Consider the following 22,644-nt stretch of genomic DNA (forward strand, 5'->3'; position numbering starts at 1 on the left):
TTACAAACCGTTGTTACCTTTCTTCACTTTCACAGGAAGAGACACTAACGAAATGGCTGGCATGTATTCACCTGGAGAGTATAACCTTGTTGGCTTTGCAGTTGGTGCTGTGGAACGAGGAATGAAGCTTCCTCAGGAGGAGAGAATTGCTGATGGAGATGTCCTAATTGGAATAGCTTCTTCTGGTCTTCATACTCAAGGATTCAGCCTTGTGAGGGAAATTATTTTAACGTCCTCCCTGCACTATTTCTCTCCTGTTTCTGGTGGCTGTGGTGCCCAGACTTTAGGTATAAGAACATTTCCCCTTTTTTTTACATTCATGGAAAAGAGTACTCTGCCTGTTTGTTTAAAATACATTATTAACTGCCCCATCTCCCTTGTGGAACTGAAGGTGGCTTAAAATAAGCATTTACATTTCTTCTGGCTGTAAAGTGGATTAAAAGGTTTTATGGGGGGTTTTGACACTCAAAGAACCCATTTCTAGGTGTACTCCAGCTTCTCTGGCCTTAGTTCTTCTGGCCCAGCTTGTCCGGCCAATTATCCATCACTGGCCTGATTTAATTGGTCATCTGACTGTTGTACAATTACATGGTATTATATGATAATTAAATGTAAACTGTTATTTTAATTATTTTAAGCGTATTATTGAATTGTTGTTCACCGCCCTGAGCCCACTTGGGAAGGGCGGTATATAAATCTAAATAAATAAATAAGTAAATACTAATTAGCAAATTTTCAGAATTAAAACTTCATTTTCCTGTTTGTGTTTGCCTGGTTTTTAATTTATGGCCTATTTCTTCACTTTATTGTCTTTATTTTAATTTAAGTAACATATATTCAAATGTCTTTGGTACGTAAGATCCTTAGTATCATCCATGGTGTTTCTCAAAGCAATAGAAGACACTTTGTGTCAAGGAAGGAATCTTGCCCTGACTGCTATACAGTTTTTATAATGATTTTATACTCTGTTTAAGTTAATTTACTCATACATTTACAGGAGAGCAGTTGCTAACCCCATCCAAAATCTATAGCAAAGTCCTGTTGCCTGTACTTCGGTCAGGAAATGTAAAAGCTTTCATCCATGTTGCTGAAGGAGGATTGCTGGGAAGATTTCCCCAAATCCTTTCTGAACAATTTAGCATAATTCTGGGTAAGTAGGAAAAAAAATCATGTATATTATTTACATACAGTTAGTAGAGGCACAGTTTTTGTAGTCAGAAGTTGATTATGTAATTGTGAAAACTGATTTTCAAGACTTGAGGAGACCAATGAGTTGGATCTGATATACCTCCTGGTTAACAACCGTTGTTCATAATGACACACACTGAAAAAGTGTAGAGGACAAGTTAGGGTTGCCAGGTCTGGGTTGGAAAATACCTGGAGACTTTGGGGTGGAGCCTGGAGAGGGTGGGGTTTGGGGAGGGGAGGGGTTTCAGCAAGGTGCAATGCCATAGAGTCCATCCTTCAAAGCAGCCATTTTCTCCAGGGGAGCTGATCTCTGTCAGCTGGAGGTCAGTTGTAAAAGCAGGAGATCTCCAGGCACCACCTGGAGGCTGGCAACCCTAGGGCAAGCCCTCCCTTCTAGTTCCATGATCTTATCAGCAAACCTAACCATCACTCAGCTCACCACTTGCTTTGTAACACCTTAAACAGGACAGAGGAACAGTGTGTAAAAGAGTGCAGTGCACCCAATGGGAGTGAGAATTTTTCTCGTTTTGTTTTCACTCCTCAGTTTTACTGTCTAGTTTCACTTCCTGCTCATTCTGTCTGGAAAGAAGGAATGAGAGGATTCTGTTGGGAATTACTGGGAATACTGAAGGGTTCCACTGAGAGATGTAATTATTATCTCCTTTATACCGTCCAGTGTAGATATCCCTTCTGGCCTAGCTTCTTCATAAAAAAGGCAAGAGGAATGAGTGTAGAGGTGGAGCCCAGGTCTAGAAAAGAAGAATTCCCAGGAGAATGGAACTGATACCCCATTTCAAGTTTTAATTAGTGAGAAATCTCAGCAATCCTAGGTGAAGACTCCAGCTCTTCAAAATGGAGTTGTCCTTGGGGGGCTGAGGAATGTTAGTCTTTACGGGCTCCTTTTCTCTGCTTCCTGAATTTACCACTGGAAACAGGATCACCAAAGGCTGGGGCTGAAACTGTCCATAGAAATAGGACAACTTACTTGGTCATTCGGGTTTTCCTGTGGTGATCTAGACCAATGACAGTTAATTCAGAGTACCACCAGAGTCAGAGCTGTGCTATGTTCTGGAGTCAACTGAATATTTAAATATTCAGTCTGTATCTGGCAACTACTGTTGTAACAGATTTGCTAACCCAGTTTCTGAATTCTTATTCTGTAGCGGACTACTGGAATATCCCTGTTTCCATTGAACCCTCTTTGAGCCCTGTCTGGTGTGTGGATTATGTTTTCCCCTGCTGGAAAACTCCTTGTCCTCTAGCTAAAAGCAAGGACACTGGACTCTGTGGAGCCTGATGTGAAACAACCCATTCCTAAAGGCAGGGCTTCTCAGTTTCTTCACCAAGTCCCAGCCTATGATGGAGATATCAGTGAGACATTTGTGTTCTATTGTAGCTAAACAAAATGGGTCCAGTTGTGCCTTAAAGACTAACACTGCCCTGAGCTCTGTCTTACGGGGAAGGGTGGTCAACAAATCAAATGAATAAATAAAGAAAATTTATTCCAGTATGAGCTTTTGTGAGACAGAGCTCACTTCTTCAGATAGAAAGGTAAGAAGCCTAGGACACTCTTGTAAGAGGAGGTGGTGCATAAAGAATGAACCTATGCCAAGGCTATCATAGGAAAAGCACTGTCTACATTGGCTGCAGAAGCCCACTGTTGTCATCTCCAAATTCAATTATTTTCAGATGCTCATAACTGGAAGATTCCTGACATCTTTTCTTGGCTGCAAGAAGTGGGAGGCCTTTCAGAAAGGGAGATGGCTCAGATGTTCAACTGCGGGATTGGTGCTGTATTGGTAGTACAGAAGGAGCTGGCCAGAAATGTTTTGAAAGATGTACAAAACCACGAAGATGCATGGTTGATTGGGAAAGTAATACGCAATCTTGCAGGTTACTGAATTTCCTAAACAGAAATTAGAACAATTTACCATATCTAACAATGACTCTCATTGGTGTTAAATTACTTGTATTACATTTGTGCAGCTATGCTACTTAATTTGCGCAGATCTAGGAGAAATTCATATCATTGTAAAGATTGCATCATTTTAAGTAATTAATGCTTTCGTGGAATATGTTGCCGAAAGCTTTCACGGCCGGAGTTCATTAGCTGTTGTAGATTTTCCGGGTTGTATGGCCGTGGTCTTGGCATTGTAGGACCTGACGTTTCGCCAGTAGCTGTGACTGGCATCCTCAGAGGTATAACACAGAAAGATGGAGTACTCTCTGTGTCATCTTGACACAGATTTAGACCCTTGTTAATTTTTTGGTATTTGATATGTTTTACAGCATGTTTTTATGCACATCATGTGTCATCATCTTTTATTTTAATTCTGAATATGGGATTCAAAAGCTTGAAATGGCCGGCATCTCCCTTGACACAAGAGCCTGCTTGTGACTATTGAGAAAAGCATGTGTGCTTTTGGTCATGAAATACACAGAACAGCTTTCTGCTTCAGTGAAGTAAATGTGTGTGCACCATTCACAATGTGTGCTTATTTTCTATTTGGGTATCATATCCAAGCACTAAATGCAAAGAAAGAACTGATCTTTGGGGAAATGTAGATAACTTCAGGCAGAGGTCATTTCGGGTGAGGTGCAGGGGGTGGGGCACATGACGAAGCCCCCCACCCCACTTCCGGCCGCCCCGCTTCCAGCCCTCATTCAGCCAGGAGGAGGCAGGAGAAGAGGGAGGGTAAGTTGCTTCCTCCCCGCCTCTCCCTACCCCTGCCTGCCTGGGGCCAGGGAGGGCCTTGGCGGGGCTTCCTCGCACTCCCGCTGGCCTTGCAGGTCCACCGCCGGGCCCCTGATGTCAGGGGGTGTGGCATATGCTAATGAGTTATGCTAACGAGTTCCCCTAGCTCTTTTTCTACGAAATGACCCCTGACTTCAGGGGTTATTTGCTGCTAGTGTTTTTCTGGTATAGCAGAGGAGTCAGAGGTTTCCACCAGAAGTTATAACTATAAGCAAACTTTCAACACTTCTGATTTTAAATCTAAATACTTTTAGCTGCTATATTTTAAATATGTTAACCTAACCACCTTATATTCCTTTAAAGGGTGTCCTCAGATAGAAATCAAGAATCTTCGTGAAGTGTTGCAGCAAAATAGATCCCCATTTCTGCAGACTGTTTCTGATGGGGGCAGACTTCTCTGGGCCACCGGCACAAAAAGAAAAGTGAAAGTTGCAGTTCTCATCTCTGGAACAGGTAAGCCTAAAACTACTTGCCCTAGGATCTGAGTATTTCCTTTCTTTTGTGTTACTGCTTTCAGCAATCTGTTCCTCAAATTCTCTTTTGCTTACGATATTGTTGTTAAAATACTGGGTTCAAGACGCATTGCAGTGAACAGCTCTACTTTATTTACTGATTTCAGGAACAAAACTTACCTTTGCCTTGCCAGAAACTGTGCTTCGTTGTTTTCACCCCATTTGGGTAAAACTTCCCCTTCTTAAAGGAAGCCTTTCTGCCTTTAATGGCTTCCTTGATCTGGCTTTTTAGACATGCACATACTTTTACAATTGGTGGTACCTTTTCTAACTGGTCTTAATGGGCTTCTAAATAGCTTCTGCCCTTACCTGGATAGCTCAGGCTAGCCCAGTCTTGTCCGTTCTTGGAAACTAAAGAGGATTGGCTTTGACCACTATTTGGATGGAAAACCACAGAGGAATACCAGGGTCACCATGGAGACAGGCAATGGCAAACCACCTCTGAATGTCTCTTACCTTGAAAACCCCACCAGGGATCACCATAAATCAGATGTGACTTGATGACCAAAAAAAAAAAAAAAGCTTCTAAGCATCCTGGAGGGGGTTGTATCTTGATATTCCCTTCTAACTTTCTTCTGACTAGTTCATTTTGGTTAAGTTTCTTCTTTTGAAATCAAATGTGACTGTTTTGGACTTTGGGGGCAACTTTCCATTGTCATGAACGTTGAAATCAACCACATTGTATTCAGTATTCCTTATTAGTGCAGCAGCAGCAGCACCTACATCTCACACTGGGTCTTCAGCCCCACTCAGTCACACATCTTCATATTTTACTTCTCACACACCGTTACTCAGATCACTCTGAGATCATGTTTAGCACTGACGATCTTAGCAATATGTCATTGATATGGATTACGGACCCAAGTTATGTGAATAAAACAGATGTTACAGCACATGGAATGCAAAACAAGGCAGGTGAGGTGTTTAGTATTCATGGATGTTTTGAGCTTATGCTATCTAGGCCTGTGATTTTCTGTACCTCTGGGTACAAATCCTCTGTGTATATTACAAGTCAGCTATGTTAATTTATTTTAAATTTGAGGTACAAGCCTTGCAGCACTTCTCACATACTCAAAAGAGCCGGCAAGCTGTGCAGAAGTTGTACTGGTAATTGCCAGCAGATCTGGAGTGGAAGAACTGAAGACTGCAAGCCGGGCTGGCATCCCTACCCGAGTAAGAACATTCTGTTAATTTCACTCATTACAAAGCAGCGCCTGTGCTGTTGAGATAAAGCAGAGAAAGCCTTCACTTGGAACACTCCCCTTCTATTGCATTAATATTGTTACACCTGGCTATTTCGTTATGATTTAAGCACAAGACAATTATATGTATCAGTTAACAAATGTCACCTTAACACAAGACCATTTCTGGCTGGTTTCACCTGTATTCCAATTAGCCGGGGAGGATATGACTGGCTCTGCTACCAACAGGAAAAATAGAGAGCCTGAATTAAATATTACTAGTACTGCCATCATTATGACAGGCTATATGTATGTAGAGGAAGGGCCTCCATATTGCAGACTGGGACAGGGATGCAGTACTTGGCCCTGAGGTGTAATGCATGTCCTGGAAGTCCCTGTGAGTGGATCCCTTGCTACTTATTTCTTTGATGACAGCAAATAATGAATTGAGATTGGCTTCCAAATGTCTATCTCTGACTGCTGGAAGAGAATGAAACTAAAGAGATTGATTTGCCAGCAAAAGTATGCTTTTTCTGTTGCTTATCAAGTGGTTCTTTAGTTTTTTATTAATTCTGTTGTTTTGGATGCTGATGGTTTGGAAGGAGGGCAGGTGGTTTTTATGTTCCAGCATTCACCTTCATTTTGTAGGTAATCGACCACAAACTGTATGGAAGCCGATCAGAATATGATGGCACAATAGACAGTGTCCTTGAAGAGTTCTCCATTGAGTTGATCTGTCTGGCAGGATTTGTGCGAGTGCTGAGTAACAACTTTCTTAAAAAATGGAATGGTAAGTAACTGGGATGGATGATTAGTGTAGTGAGTACTCAGAAGGGATGGTGGCTTCTATTTGGCGGTGTCTTCCAAAACCGGGATCCTATGAATGACTAGATTGAGTTCAAACATTGATTTCTCAACCTGTGAGCTGTATTATTGGGCAATAGTTTTCTCTGTATCTGCATGCTCTTTTGCATTTATGAACAGGGATTTTATTTATTGCAGGGAAAATTCTGAGCACATATCCATCGCTTTCACCGTTAACCAAAGGCAGCAATGTTCATAGACAGACACTTCCAGCTGCAGACAAAGCTACTGGCTGCACAGTGCATTTTGTACTTGTAAGTATTTTTCTGTGTTGGCAAAAAATGTTCTGAACATACACAAATACCCTGATGATTCTGTGCAAAAGCAGTGTATCCTATCAGGCTGCTGTGTATAGTAGTTGCATTTGTAACTGAAAGTTTTGACAGAGTTCAAACCATGGAATATTACAGTGTCTGTGCCTCATTTTGTGCAAAGGAGTCTTCTTGTAAAGAGACCTCTTCGTTCCTGGCAACAGAGCCTTGCTTGCTCTCCTCCTCAGTCCATGTCAGTTTCCTAGCTGTCATCAGAATATTAATCTGTGACTCATTTAACCTCATTCTTAAACAAACATCTTTACCCATCCGTTGCTATCTTGCCTCTTAGCCCAGCTGTACTGTACTCTGCTCTCGTCACTGCTGCAGTCCTCTGGACACATCCTCCTGCTCTTCATGTTATAAGTGGAATCTCGGCTAATCTCTTTGTGGCCCAATTCCAGTCCCCCTGCAAACATCCCCCTTCTGTTTCCCTATTGCTCTTCACACGGTTCACTCATCAGTACTTAATTAATTTCCTTCTCTTTCTCTCAGGCGGACCCTAGTCTTGAAGCGGTAATTGTACAGGAGCCTGCCTCCGTGAAAGCAGAGGACACAGAGGAGACTGTGTCACAAAAGGTCAAAGAAGCAGAGGGTCGAGCATTTCCTGTTGCTCTGCAGCTAGTTGCCAGTGGAATGGTGCAACTAGGTGCTGATGGCAAAACCTGCTGGAAACGAGAAAGTTGGCTATTAATCCGTCAGAATGAAAGGCACGGTTGTTCTTCCTCTCACACTCTCCAATAGCAGCTACAGTATTGCTATCTATAACAAATGCAGCAGTAGCCTAGTCTGTATGCAGAATCCTGGTTTTGATCTGTAACTTATTCTAGTACCTTATTTACAGTGCAGTCGCAAGCAGAGTTACACCGTTTTACTGAACTCAAAGGGCCTAGAATGGTGTAACTGCTTTGGATTGCACTGTTAGTCTTTAGCCATAGCCATTGGTTTCCATTGCTAAAAATCACAGCATTGGAACCCAAACTGTTACTTTAGAACACAATATGATCACAATATGGAGACCTTGTCCTTTTACTTACCATAATTTAGTTTTCACCAGCCTACGGTTTGTTTTACGTGGCCTTTGCAACACAGTTTTGCTGACATCAGAGCAATGGTGTGCATGGCCTGTGCCACTGTTGACACCACAGCACTAGCCACAGTAACAAGGAGTGGGGAGAATGGAGCTGAGGCAGCAGCATGAGGTTGAACCCTCAGCAGCAGACTGAGAGGGAAAATGGGAGCTGTTGTGCAAAACTGGGTTGAAATGGTTCATACATTTATTTCATCTGTCTCCCACACCTACCATGCTTTGTGACTTCCACCGGGGTGGAACATGAGAGGAAGAATCTCACTGCCCAAGCTTTGTGGATGCTCACCATCCCTCCCCTCCCCCAGGCTACCTTTTTGTCCTCTCTGGCAACTCAGTTCCTGTGTACAGTATGTGATATCTAAAGTGGGATTGAGATACTGTCATGTAAAATAGGGTCATCGAAGATCAACTTGTTGTAATGGAGATGTAGTACCTGACCTAGATTCAGAACAAACACATGCATACAGGCTGAATTTTTCTCAATTACATATCAATCTGTTCAAGGACACATTGTTACCTTGGACTATGTTTACTGACCAAAGAGTTCAATCCGAGATAGCTGTGAGTTAAAGCAAGGAAGAGCCCCTGGAGAAACTAGATTGCTTTCCTTGTTTCTGTACCTTTCATCAGAGGACAGTTGACCAAAAGCAGTAAGCAAGGGGGGTGCAGGTGAAATTGGGCATGTGAGCTACATGCATTGATTTAGTGCACAAATCTACTCTCTCCTGTGGTTCTAGATTCCTAGGTGTCTATTTTTTTCCCAGCTGACATTTTGTAAGCATTCTTGTACTATAGTGAATGTGCTTCACTGCATGGAGGGGGGAAAAATTACTTGTAGCAGACTCTGTTCATCTGCCCTTCACGTGGAAAGGGAAACTGTCAGCAGGTAATGAATTTGTAGCAATGTTTATTTTGCTCGATATTAGTCTCATGCTATCATCTCCAGGCTAGCCAGTGAACACAATTTATTATCAGTAGAATGTGTAGAAACGACTTTTGTCTGCTGGTTTCTTTTAATTAAACTACCATACTGAATACTATTTCCTCTGCTCCTCATTACTGTATGACAATTCAATCTAATAGCCTCGGTAATATTTGGTGTTATTAGCCACTACCCCGTGTTTCTCCTCGCAGCTTGTAAATGCAAATTAGATTATTCCTTTCCTCTTCAGATTCTGCAGTCAAATGTCTACTTCAAACAACTTAAACTAGACCTTTTGGCAGTGGTTTTACATGTTTTCCACAGCAGATCTGAATCTCCTCCTAAGTAATTTCCATCATGAAATTTTTGCTGATCACCTAACATATGGTGCCTTATGTGGAGTGTCAAGATTTACATACATGTTGCAAAAGCCTGACTGTATTTAGTGCTAATAATTCTCATTATCCAAAGAGTTCATTACACTCAGGTTCTTTTTAAGATCCTTTCCGCATTTGCCTGCCACTCCGGATTTTCTCAGTGTTTGAGTTGAGGCAATTTAAGTCCAGGACAAAACAGCATCCAAATAACCTGGGGCAACAGCAGGCTGAAACTGGGCTGACCCCTGAAGGGAGGTAATGTAATGCAGAATGGGGAAAAAAACCAGAATAAAAAGAAAGTTGAACTCGATTTTAGTGCAGAATGGGGGGGGGGATCTGGATTAAACAGAAGGTTGAATTTGATTTTAGTGCAGAATTGCTTGGAGGACACCGCGGTGAACATGGATTACAAGGAGAGTGCAGAGATGTCAGTTAACACTGCTATGTTGCTGGAATGTGTGGAGGAGGAAACCACCTTGCTCTGCTTGCTACACACAGAGTTTCACTGTCTGGGTATTATCTACTTTCTTGACCTTGGGGTGTTCCAGCTGCTGTCGGCCTTTGCTGGGAACCAACAGCTTCTGCTTTTTGCCCGCTTTCTTTCCCCGCGTGCGCAAACTATGCTTATTGGCTTCAGCTTGTAAAGGGGGGTGTTTGATCCTAGTATAATTCAGGGGGCCATACTGTTCCCGGGCATTTCTGACACAAGCAGTACTTCCTGACACAAGCAGTACACGTGTCATAGTCCTGGTGTACCAATAAACAGCATTCTTCTTAAGAGGTACTGTGTTGTGTGACCTGACTATCGAACCCTGACAAGAAAGGGCCTCTGAGTACATCATCAACATATCTAATCTCAACATGGCCCCTGAAATCTAGGTACCACATGCAAACTTGTCTCTTTGTATGACCTTGTGAGTAGGTTTAAGACTGCCTTTTAGAACCCGATTCTCAAAACCAGAAGCCCGCTGGCTTGTTTTAGGCACCTGTCAACCTCGCCATCTGTCAGTCTCTCCTGAATGCCTGTTTGGTAGACACCAGCACACTTTGCAGGTTACTTTCAACTTCTGCAAGGAGAAAAATATTGTTTATCATCTAGAATTTGTTTAACAGTATACTTTCATATTGGTGAAACGTTTTATTAGAAGGGACTTGAGATCACAGAACATTTGGATGTAAAACAGGCAACAGAAATGTATCAGTACTGTGGCTGGAGTCCAGCTTCTATTGGTACTTGGCAGTATTTTTGCAAATAGCTTAAAAGCTCCATACAATGTACATATCTATTTGTTCTTTTCATATGCTTCTACAAAGTGATGAGTTAAACTGTAACTCATTCAAGTGTATCACAGTATTATAATTTTTTTTAAATTTGTGGGGGGGGGGGGGAAGAAACACACCAGCAGTACAATCCTAAGAAGAGTTACTAACTATAGCACTAGTCTATAAGAATACTGCAGAGTGTTTCTGGAATTCTTTCGTAGGGTGATTACCAAATACAAGAAGATTTACCACCAGTATTTATGGCACAGAATATGAATGGGTTTGATTCTGCATGGATCTGGTGTTTAGCAGGAAAATATGGTGTTAATTTTTTAATATGGAACCATGACACTGCACTCTGTGTAATTTGAGTTCTATTATTTGAGTGAAGAGGTTTCCCCTGTCAGTTAGGAAAACATTCATCCACAAACCCACAGAGTGGTGTGGATGAACATGTATAAATCACAGAAATAGCTTGCTGCATGGATCTGCACTCTGTATAGTTCTGTTTTAAGCAGCCAGAGCATACATTTTGAACAGTAGAAAATAAATTCCTTTCTCAGTCTAGCTTTGTCAGCATTCTCACCTTGGCCTGGTCAGAACTACAAGATGCTGCTGCCATAGGCTAAAGAATTAAACAAACAACCCCAACCCAATGCTATTTCTTGCTTCTTAACACCATTATATACCCTGCAGTGGGTCAGTTTTCTTTTGTCGACGCCCAGATTATCTTCCCATCTCCTCCTAATCGTATTGCTCCACTTGCCACGAGCTGCATAGCAGCAGGGAAGGCTTTGTGCTCCGCTTCCTTTACTCGTTCTGACAGGGTCTCCTCTGAATCTCGAGCCTTCACTGGAACTGCCTCTTGAAAGATGATTGCTCCAGCATCAACTTCTTCCTGGAACAAAAGGTCAAAAACTTTGGAGAGGTGGACAGGCAGTAAATATTATACATTCTAAGTCAAGACATTCGTTTGTATGAACTAGTGCTCTGAGTTCCTTGCACTGAGCTCTTTTGGTGGTGTCCTCCATTCAGACTGTACATTTATCCTCTACATGGCCCTGGATCTTACCTCTGGTAGCCCCAGATTGCCTAAAGTAATATGGAAGGCACCTTCTTTAATGTTTTTAAGAGCCTGCAATACAGCTTTATTTTGTATGGCATTTGTGGACATAACAAGAACCCCGCTGGAACTGACTAGTGATCCATCTATTCCAGCATCCTTCTGTACCCAGCAGCCAACCAGTTACCCTGGAGGGGCATGAAACAAGGCACAGAGGCCAAGGCCTTTCTCTAAAGTTGCCTCTTAGCACTGGACTTCAGAATTTTCACTGCCTCTGAATATGGTGGTTCCCTTTACTCACCATGGCTGGTCGCCATTGATGGACCTATCCTCCATTCATCTGTCTAATCCCTTTGTGAAGCCATGTATGTTTGTTGCCATCACTGGCAGTGAATTCCACAGTTTAATTACTTGTTGAGTAAATAAGTATTTCTTTTTATTTATCTGGAACGTATTGCTCATCAACTTAATTGGGGCTTAGATGAAACACTCTTGTCTGCTTTTTTCTTCAGCTATTTCTTTGCTTTATCTCTAGTAATTCCTTCCTTTTTTAACTCAGTTTATTATTATTCTTCCCACCTCTTGGTACTTTGAAATCTGATGCATTCGAGGATATATAGAGTATTTGTATTACTGTTACACTCATCACTGTTTGAACATCATTGAGTTTCTACATGTTGAAATATTATTGTTTTTGCTGAATTTACTTCAATAAAGTTTTTTGAAAATTAAAAAACAAAAACCTTAATTGGGTGCCCCGATATCTACTATTATTATGGAGAGGGAGAAAAAGCTCACTCTGTCTACTTTCTCCACCCCATGCATAATCCTATAACCCTCTGTCACATCCCTCTTAACCTTCTGTTTTCAAAGCTAAAAAGTCCCAGACCGCTTCATCCTTTCCTCATAGGCAAGGTGCTCCAATCCATTGATCACCTTTGGTTGCCCTCCTTTATACTTTTTCCAGCTCTGCAACATCTAAAACTGGACACAGTATTTCATGAGGCCACACGATGGCTCTATACAAGAGCATTACAGCTGCTGCTGTTTTGCTCTCAATCCTTTTCCTAATAATCCCCAGCATCAAGTTTACCTTTTTCACTACTGCCACACAATGAGTTAACATTTTTATTGAACTATCCACCATAACCCCAATGTGTATCACCTTACACTTACCAGTGCTAAACATCATTTGCCATAGTGTTGCCCACTCACCTAATTTTGATAGATCCTCTTGCAGCTCTTCACAATCTACTTTGGTTTTCACCATCCTCAACAATCTGATCTGATCTGCAAACTTGGCCACAACACTACCCCAATTCCAAATAATCTATAAATTAAATAGTACAGCTCCCAGTACTGAACCTGGTGGGACCCTGCTGCTTATTTCCTTTCATGGTGACAACTGTCCATTTATTCCTACTCTCTGCTTCCTTTAACCAAATTTTTAATCTATGAGGACCTGTCCTCTTATCCCGTGATTGCTAAGCTTACTCAGGAGTCTTCGGTGAGGGCCATTGTTAAAAACCTTTTGAAAGTCCAAGTAAATAATACCTACTAGATCACACTTTTACACTACTTACAAAGGGCTAAAGATATTTTTAGTTTACTTTAATTAACTATAGTTTAATATTAATATGCAGTGCCTTCAAAGTGGTCTTGTTATTAACAAACTAGCAGAAGAAGTGAACTTACAGCAACAAAGTGCACCGTGCAACCAGTGACTTGAACTCCAGCTTCCAATACCAGCCTGTGGGCATTGGCGCCTTTAAATGAAGGCAGCAAAGAAGGGTGAATATTCAATATTTTCCCTAGAAAGAGAAAAAGGAATGTGTTTTCCTTCGTTCTCACCCCAGTTCTTACAGAATCACTGAATTAATGCTGCATTCATCAAAACAAAGAAGGCAAAACTGAAGCAACGCAAACTTTTTTTTGATCTCTTTATCTTTCATATTCTTGCAAGAACTGATGGCAATTAAAAACACATGACATCATCTTTTATTCAGATTCCTTTCCTTTAAGCAAATGTAAGTGCAAATAGCAATTTGCAGAAAACACCAGCCTTTCATCTGTGCCACCAGCATGCTACTGGCACGCATTCATCCTCTCTGCCATTAAGTGGAGACTTCAGTCAGGGTCCAAAGAGTTGTTCAGGTTCACCCACAGGGCTTGCCCTAACTCTATGACATTTTTGACTTCTAGTCCTTCACTTTCCCACTCCCCACTCCACCGTCAGTTTTAAAAGCACTTTTCCATGCGGTATTGGGGGAAGAGAGGATGCTGTTAGGGGAATATAAACCTAAAGCCTCTTAGGGTGTGGAGAATTAGTTCCACAATTCTTTGAATGCTTGCCTTATTACTACAGCAGACATGCTGGATCAAGCATCAAAGTCACATCAGGACAGAATAATGCACTAAAACATCAGATGTATTATATTCACTGCAACAACCTATTCCTGCTAAATTCAAACTGAAATGAAGAGATTTCTACAGACCAGTGCACGCTTATTGTATATTTCCCTCATTTATACCCCCTTTCTCTCTAATGGGGACCTAATATGGCTTACAACACTTTCACATTCTCCATTTTATCCCTACAACTACCCTATGAGGGAGGTTAGTCTGAGAATGTGTGACTAGCCCATGGTCACCCAACAAGCTTCCATAGCAGAGGGTAAATTCAGACCTGGGTCTCCTGGATGAACAGCAATGTGTGTTCGTTGCAGGTCGGTACTGGTTTTTATACATGTGTAGACTATGCTATGGCACATGAGCATGAATGTATATATATCCAGCACCATCTATACCGGTGCAACTGAAAACACGCATCACTATGTGACAGCATGCTACTTTTTACTTGGTGACGGAAAGGAGGCAAAGTTCTCTCCTCCCACTTACAATGACTATTCCCACTGTGGGAAGGTTTTTTTCCCCTCTTTGATTTGCACATATGCACAAAGATGTGCTGCTTTTCACCACAGCTGTATCTTCCCCAGAAGTAAAATTTAAAAAACAAAATTAGGAGGCAAACAGATGGGTCCAAGCCCAGAAACCCTGTTAGCCCTTTGGTTCACTTTTGAAGATGGGATCCATAATGCAATCCACCAACCCCTAAAACAGAATCTCTACAAAGGAGGTAAGGTTTAGTCTCACACAGGATGCATTTGCACAGCTGTTAAGCCATGCAGACACTGACCTTGGAAACTTAACGAAGGCCATTAAGTACAAATAATGGAGGAGGTTAAGTACGAATAATGAATGTCTTCAGAATAGAGAATTTTCTTTAAAGGAAGTTCAGATGCTAAGATTTCTGTTTCCTTATTCTATTTTTTTCTCCTTGAGGAAAAAAATCAGAGGGCAAAAAGCTGAAAAATATGCATTTGCCATAACTTCCCCTCACATTGTTCTCTATTAACCTAACCTAAAACATCTCCTTTCATATTCCTGGACATTGTATAACCCAAGGACCTTCATAATCTTTTCAGACTGAGCTTCACCATCATCCATCCTTAATGAACATAAGAACATAAGAGAAGCCAATACTGGATCATTGCAGTCACACACTGTCTCAACTATTTTGGTGAGTTATCTACTACGACTCCAAGATCTCTCTCAGTCAGTCTCTGCAAGTTTGGATCACATCGACAGGTATTTATAGTTAGGATTTTTGGCCACAATGTGCATCACTTTGCACTTGGCTACATTGAACCCCATTTGCCATGTTGACGCCCACTCGCCCATCCTTGACAGATCCCTTTGGAGTGCCTCACAATTCTCCCTGGTTTTCACCACCCTGAACAATTTTGTGTCATCTGCAATTTAGCCACTTCACTGCTAACTCCCACCTCCAAATAATTAATGGAGAAGTTAAAAAGCATCGGATCCAGTACTGATCCCTGTGGTACCCCGCTGCTTATCACCCTCCACTGAGAAAATTTCCCATTTATACTCACTCTCTGTTTCCTATTAATTTGCCAATTTCTGATCAACAAGAGGACTTGTCCTTTTATCCCATGACTATTGAGCTTACTTAGGAGTCTTTGATGAGGAACTTTATCAAAAGCTTTCTGGAAGTCAAGGTAAACAACATCTATAGGGTCCCCCTTGTCCACATGTTTGTTCACTCCCTCAAAGAATACTAACAGGTTAGCTAGAAAAGATCTTCCTTTACAGAACCCATCCTGAGTCTGCCTCAATAGTTTTTGTTCGTCAATGTGCCTACTAATTCTTTCCTTAATAACAGTTTCCACCAACCTACCCAGTATTGATGCCAGACTGACTGGCCTGTAATTTCCCAGCTCCTCTGGAACCCCTTTTTAAAAACTTTTATTGTAAAACTTTAAGATATAACAATGAGGAACAATGAGCATAAAAAGTACAGCATAGCAACAGTTTTTTAAAGATGGGAGTGACATTAGCTACCTTCCAGTCCCCAGGAATGGAGGCAGATTTTAAGGAAAGATTATATATTTTTGTCAGGAGATCCACAAGTTCACATTTGAGTTCTTTCAGAACTCTCAGATGTATGCCATCTGGGCCTGGTGATTTATCAGTTTTTAAGTTGTCTATCAGTCATAGGACCTCCTCTCTCGTCACCTTACTCTGACTCAGGTCTTTCAACACCCCTCCCGAAATCAGCGGTTCTGGAGTGGGCAAGCACTTCTCATCTTCCACAGTGAAGACAGAGGCAAAAAATGCATTCAGTTTCTCAGTCATTTCCCTATCATCCTTCAGTACTCCTTTTACCCCTTGGTCATCCAAGGGCCCCACTGCCTCCCTCGCTGGTTTCCTGCTTCTAATGTATTTGAAGAACATTTTATTGTTGGGCTTTATGTTTTTTGCAATATGCTCCTCATATTACCTTTTTGCCTGCCTGATCACAGACTAGCATTTTATTTGGCATAGTCTGTGTTCCCTTTTATCAACCTCACTGTGACTAGCTTTCCACTGCTTAAAGAAATCCTTCTTACCTTTTACAGCTTCCCTTACTTTGTTTGTTAACCATGCAGGCATTTACCTATTTGTGTCTTTCCTAACCTATGTATTTTATGCTATTTGTAATGTTGTTTTGCCCAGTATGCAGGGCATCCAATGTGATGCCATCAGTCAAATCAACACTCTGAACTCAGAAATGAAAATAAAATCAAAAACTGTTTATAAAGGCTTTTTCTTCCTATGGAAAGGCCTATAAAACTTATGGGACATAAAGATGAGTTGTAAACATTTTATTACATAAAGGCTAAGAAAGGGAATCCCTCACTCTAAGGCTTCTCCAGTGTATTGATTTGGATGGAGTTCTAACATGATGGAGAGCTAACAGGATTTCCCCCCCTTATTTCTCCCCCTTCAAGCAGTACCAAAATTAAAGAATACAGAATTTACTGAATATCACAGTAAGACCATTACGACTAAGGAGAAAATTATCAAGAAATAACTTCTAACAGCATTGTAGAAGCAGTAATGGCGGAGGCGGAGGCAGCCATAGTGTAATTGGTTTGTTAATATGGCGGATACAGATGTACTTCCCTCAGATCTTTAGGAAATGTCACAATCCTTCAAAACCTGTGAGTAACTTTATACCATTTTGAAACTGGGGAATTAGGACAAAAATCTCTCTGACTGAAAGTGATTGCCTTATTTGCCTACTTCATATGTCATACACAATGCTGAACTGTATACACATTTTAAGATAATATACAATATATTCAGTCGCACTTACCATTCCACTTTCTGACAAAAGGACCAGATAAGATTCGCATAAAACCTGCAAGACAAATCAGTTCCGTCGAAAACTCTTCAAGGACTTTGTCAACTGCACTGTCAAACTCTGCACGACTGCTGTACAGCTTGTGGTCAATCACCTAAGACACAAGACAGGGTAAAAGAAGATTTGCAGGGGGAATTAATTTAGACTTTTTTTCACTGAAGTACAAGAAATGCTGAGAACTCTGACTAAGCAAACATAGGCATTCAGAATTCCATATGAGTCTGAATCAACATATTTGAATTCTGCAGAGGTAGAATCATAGAATCACAGACTCGTAGAACCAAAGAATTCGAAGGGGCCATACCGGCCATCTAGTCCAACTCCCTGTTCAGTGCAGGATCAGCCTAGAGCAGTGGTGGTGAACCTATGGCACAGGTGCCAGAGGTGGCACTCAGAGCCCTCTCTGTGAGCACGCGTGCCATCGCCCCAGCCAGGCCCAGACCATCATTAAAGTGTCGAATTCTCTGCCAAATAATTTTAAGTAAATGAAAGCATTTAGGATTGCTTTCCTTACTTTGTTTGGATAATCTTAAGTTAATGTATGAGTTGTTTTTTCTAAAGTAAAACCTCAGTATTCAGGTTAAATTGCCGTGTTGGCACTTTGCGATAAATAAGTGGGTTTTGGGTCGCAGTTTAGGCACTCGGTCTCTAAAAGGTTCGCCATCACTGGCCTAGAGCATCCCTGACAAGTGTTTGTCCAGCTGCTGCTTAAAGACTGCCAATATTTTCTTCAGAAGCATAGGCAATCAATCATGGCCCATTTATTATCAAAATAACAACAACAACAATGCAGTAGTCCACAAATTTTGATTTGGCTCAGTAGATGTTCTATGGAGAAGGCAGAAGCAGCATGTTGGAAATCATTACTGTTAGTCTTTTGGCTGACAGTGTCAATAGTCAGGTAGGAGTTAAAGAGCAGATCTGGGCTAAGATACTAGAGCCAAGATCTCTTTAATACATTAAAAATGTTTGACTTGCATTATCAGCACGATTGTTAACTATGCCTCTTTACAGTAGTGAGTATTATCACTCCCATGTTGTGGGATAGGGGAGAAAGGGGCTGTACAAGGCCACCTAGTAAATGGATGGATGAGGTGATAAATTAATCATCAATACTGAATAAACTGCAGTTGTACAAAAATCCTTTAACTGAAGCATTAGAAGTCTTACAGGTTTTCCTTTGCTGTAAGGCTTCATATTTGTTTATGAGAGCACCTACTTAATAAAGCAGACTTCTATAAAATGTAATAATCAGTAGGTAATGGACACAGTCTGGAAAAAAGTACTTGACACCTATTAATTATATCTTTCTGTCCACTGATTTATGATTTTTATACTGACATATTAAGTTAAGTCTGACCCTCCTTTGTGATAGATTATAACATAAGAACATAAGATAAGCCGATGTTGGATCAGGCCAATGGCCCATCCAGTCCAACACTCTGTCACACAATGGCCAAAAATACCAGGTGCCATCAGGAGATCCAGCAGTGGGGCCAGGAGACTAGAAGCCCTCCCACTGTTGCCCCCCCCCCAAAGCACCAAAAATACAGAGCATCACTTGCCCCAGAGTCCCTATCTATACCTTGTGGCTAATAGCCACCGATGGACCTCTGCTACATATGCTTATCTAATTCCCTCTTGAAGCCGTCCATGCTTGTAGCCACCACCACCTCCTGTGGCAGTGAATTCCATGTGTTAATCACTGTTTGGATGAAGAAGTACTTCCTTTTATCTGTTCTAACCCAACTGCTCAGCAATTTCATTAAGTGTTCATGAGTTCTTGTATTGTGAGAAAGGGGGAAAAGTACCTCTATCTCTACCTGCTCTATCCCATGCATAATCTTATAAACCTCAATCATGTCTCCCCTCAGTCGTCGTTTCTCCAAGCTAAAGAGCCCTAAGCACTTTAACCTTTCCTCATAGGGAAAGTGTTCCAACCCTTTTATCATTCGAGTTGCCCTTTTTTGCACTTTTTCCAAAGCTATAATATCCTTTTTGAGGTGTGGTGACCAGAACTGTACACGGCATTCCAAATGAGGTCGCACCATTGATTTATACAGGGGCATTATGATATTGGCTGATCTGTTTTCAATTCCCTTCAATAACGTCAACATATTTTATTATTTTAATTGTGAGAAGAGTGACAGACAGGAAGGCATCTCACCTTATGAACAGCAACACTGAAGGAAGTGATTAAGGCTGTGACTCTGAGTACAAAATAAATTCTATTAGTCAGTGGGGGCACTTTCATGTACTAAGCATAAGGCCTGTCAAAATATATTTGCCCACAATGACAGGCCTGCATCTGAGAAAAGATTAAATGGACATGAATCTGCTATTGTTAAAATTGTTAAAAAAACAACTTGTGAGTGAATAGTTTTGCCTCTCTGTTGATGCCAGCAGTGACCTCAGATCAGACTTTTAAAAACAGTTTTAGTTGGCTGAATGTACGGAATGCTCCCATGGTAGACAGGAATTTATTCAAAATTTTGAAGGTCTCATTCAAGACCTAAACAGGGATTACAGTTTCTTCTCACATTACAAGAGCTGCGATTAACATTGTTTTTCTCCATCCACAATCCTTATAGGCAAAATCCTTATTTAATGCCTTTTAAATATTCATGAATAAACATTTCACTAAATGATTCCCAGTCCACAGCAAATAATCCCACCAATGAAGTAAAAATTAACCTATTAAAAACTCATGCTGTGTAAATATAAACATTAGTTATAGTGGTGCAACTGGATTTTCTTAATATTTCGTTTCACATCTTCACATCTTGGATTCTGATTTGCTGGCCAGTCATATACTTTGGCCTGTCAATTAAAACAAAGCCATAATAAAGTTTTATTATTAACCTTGGTTTGGTACCATGTTTCAGTGAGCCAGTGTTACTGGCATAGGATAGAAAGGATACGTTTAGAAATTACAACAAATATGTTCTCTTTTTGTGACTATGTTTCTTTCAGTCAACAAGAAGTGCTACATTGAACATGAGTTTCTTACTTTGGTAGGAATGCCAGCTCTTTCAGCTTTCTTCAGCCCTTCTACACCAGCTTTGTTAGAAATAACAAGAACTATTTGTGCATAGCTGCTTGGCTTCTTAGTACTGGTTATTAGAGCTTCCAGATTTGTACCTGAAGAATCCCAAACAATAAATGCAGACATACTGAAAATATGTTTAAATGTTCTGAAAAAGTTTTATAACGTGGTAAAATAACAGCCTGTCAACTCAATATGCACCTGAAAAACAAACTTTAATAATGAATCCAACCTACCTAATATCTTCACAACATCCATCCATAGCTATGCTGTCATTTAAATCATAAAACAGTGGACCCCAAAGAAGAGTTACACCTTTCTAAGCCCACTGACTTTAATGTATTTAGAAGAGTATAACTCTGTTTAGGATTGCACTGTTAATCCTCCAAAAGACTACATGCAGTCTGCCTCAATGAATACTTTCTTAGAAGTGATTCCCACTGAGGTCAATGATGCTTCACCCATGTAAATGTGCACAGAATTTCAGGCTTAGTATTTCTGGTGTGGTACAAAAGACAACATTTTACAGTGTATTCCAGAAATGTTAGCCAAGCTTTTTTCTTCTCTACCACTGATGCACCCATTTTTTAATCCGCAGAACTTCCTCAGTATTTGCAAAAGAGGTAAAGGTAAAGGTTTCCCTTGCTCGAAAAACCACTAGATGAGTTTAGAAAATTCTGTCCTACTTCTTTTTCAAATCCACACTGATGTCATTCTAGGCAAGTGCCTTTTCATTAGGACTGGCACTTCACTTGTTTTATGCAGTACTCCTATTGATGCTAAGAGACTGCACAAATCATGAGAAGACAAGTGGGAGACATCTCCCTTTGTCCTCCCTCACTATTTCCTCTTTCCCTTTTCTGAAAGAGGTGCCCATAGCTCTTCCCTTTTCCTGCTTCCTTCTCCTTCTAAGGTTGCCAACTTGGAGATCTCAGAATCACAATGGGATCTCCCAAATACAGTTCCCCTTAGGGCTGCCAGCTCCAGATTGGGAAATTCCTGGAGCTCTGAGAGGGCAAGTTTAGAAGAGGAAGCGACCTCAGTAGGGTTATATGCCATAGAGTCCACCTTATAAATAACAAAACAATGCAGCACACAATACAAAATGGCAAGTAACAGCAAAACAACTGTGTGCTGAAATACCCGCAAGAGTAAATATACAAAAAGAGACTTCAGCAAAGTGAAACACATATGTAATCAGCAATAAATCCGGCGTGGTCACGTCACATAGGAAATATAGAAGTCTACAGAATGCATCAAGTCCAAAGTAGGCATTTGTGGTTCTGTTCTACATAGCAGCAACCTTGAGAGGTGCACTTTCAAGCTTAGGAGACCTGGCCCATAAAGAAACTGAACAATATTGTAAAGAAATTGGAATGAGACTTTCTATTGTGGCTCTTTGTTCCTGAGGAAGGACCAGAAGTCTGAAACACTGTATACTACCTAGGAAAAGTGTTGGATATCTACTTTGGACTTGATGCATTCTGTAGACTTCTCAAAGGCCAAAATAAACCTGGAAAGGACCCTGCCCCTGCCTTTTTAGTCACAGAAACCCACCCTGCAATACTGCGGCTGCCTAGCAATAGCCACTGAGGGAATGTATTGCTTATAGCTGCCTGCCAGATCATGGACTAGGGCGCTAAAGATACCCAAAGTTCTTTTTCCACACTTTCTTGCTATACAGGTGTCTCACCTGTTCCAGAGATGAGGACAGCCACTCTTGTTTTGCTTTGTCGATTGTGTAGCATCTGTAACTTATTTGCATGTAAGGCTTGAAGCAAGTTGTTGACTTCAACATGGGGAGAGCCTTGAATTCACAGAAGAAATATTAGATGACAAAAACAGGATATACTCCAAGTATACAATAATGATTGGACTTCTAAAGTACCATATTTAACCCCAAACACATGGATACACACGAAGTTCATTTGATAATACTGTAGGGGATCCAAAAGGCCATTTGTCAATCTTCTTCCCCCAAACCAGGACATTCTATACCAAAAGCATCTCTAGCAAGCACCTGTCCCAACTACTTCTTGAAATGTTCCAAGTATGGAGAGTCTACTACCTTCCCGGGCAAGTTATTTTGTGTCAAACTGCTTTTACGGTTGTTAAGTTTCTTTTTAATGTTTATTCTGAATCTATCATGATGGAATGTGGGTAAGATTTACCTAGGGCTAGGAAGTTTGCAAATGTCATGTAAACAGGGTTCAAATAATAAGGAAATCTACTTCCCTTCAAAATACATCTATCCATTGCATCTGGCAACTGCAGAATTTAGGGCTGCTACCTTTGCACATCACAG

At 41.0% G+C, this 22,644-nt stretch overlaps 2 protein-coding genes across 2 annotated transcripts in view; one reads left to right on the forward strand and one right to left on the reverse strand.

Annotated features, from left to right (window-relative positions):
* The window catches only part of LOC107121922 (trifunctional purine biosynthetic protein adenosine-3-like), a 49,674-nt gene extending 42,119 nt beyond the window's left edge, over positions 1–7,555 (forward strand). Inside the window, exons 15-22 of the mRNA XM_015424933.1 lie at positions 36–287; positions 998–1,150; positions 2,878–3,081; positions 4,247–4,396; positions 5,534–5,628; positions 6,285–6,426; positions 6,639–6,754; positions 7,307–7,555. Coding sequence (XP_015280419.1) covers positions 36–287; positions 998–1,150; positions 2,878–3,081; positions 4,247–4,396; positions 5,534–5,628; positions 6,285–6,426; positions 6,639–6,754; positions 7,307–7,555 — 1,361 coding nt within the window. The remainder of the gene's footprint in view (positions 1–35; positions 288–997; positions 1,151–2,877; positions 3,082–4,246; positions 4,397–5,533; positions 5,629–6,284; positions 6,427–6,638; positions 6,755–7,306) is intronic.
* Positions 7,556–10,582: 3,027 nt separating this feature from the next.
* The window catches only part of LOC107121925 (trifunctional purine biosynthetic protein adenosine-3-like), a 41,160-nt gene continuing 29,098 nt past the window's right edge, over positions 10,583–22,644 (reverse strand). Inside the window, exons 18-22 of the mRNA XM_015424936.1 lie at positions 22,033–22,146; positions 20,304–20,434; positions 17,246–17,387; positions 13,222–13,337; positions 10,583–11,361 (exon numbers count right to left, since the gene is read on the reverse strand). Of these exons, the coding sequence (XP_015280422.1) occupies positions 11,164–11,361; positions 13,222–13,337; positions 17,246–17,387; positions 20,304–20,434; positions 22,033–22,146 (701 nt within the window). The 3' untranslated portion in view covers positions 10,583–11,163. The remainder of the gene's footprint in view (positions 11,362–13,221; positions 13,338–17,245; positions 17,388–20,303; positions 20,435–22,032; positions 22,147–22,644) is intronic.

This window comes from Gekko japonicus, unplaced genomic scaffold, assembly GCF_001447785.1.
Source record: "Gekko japonicus isolate JY-2015 unplaced genomic scaffold, Gekko_japonicus_V1.1 scaffold1770, whole genome shotgun sequence".
Lineage (NCBI taxonomy): Eukaryota > Metazoa > Chordata > Lepidosauria > Squamata > Gekkonidae > Gekko > Gekko japonicus.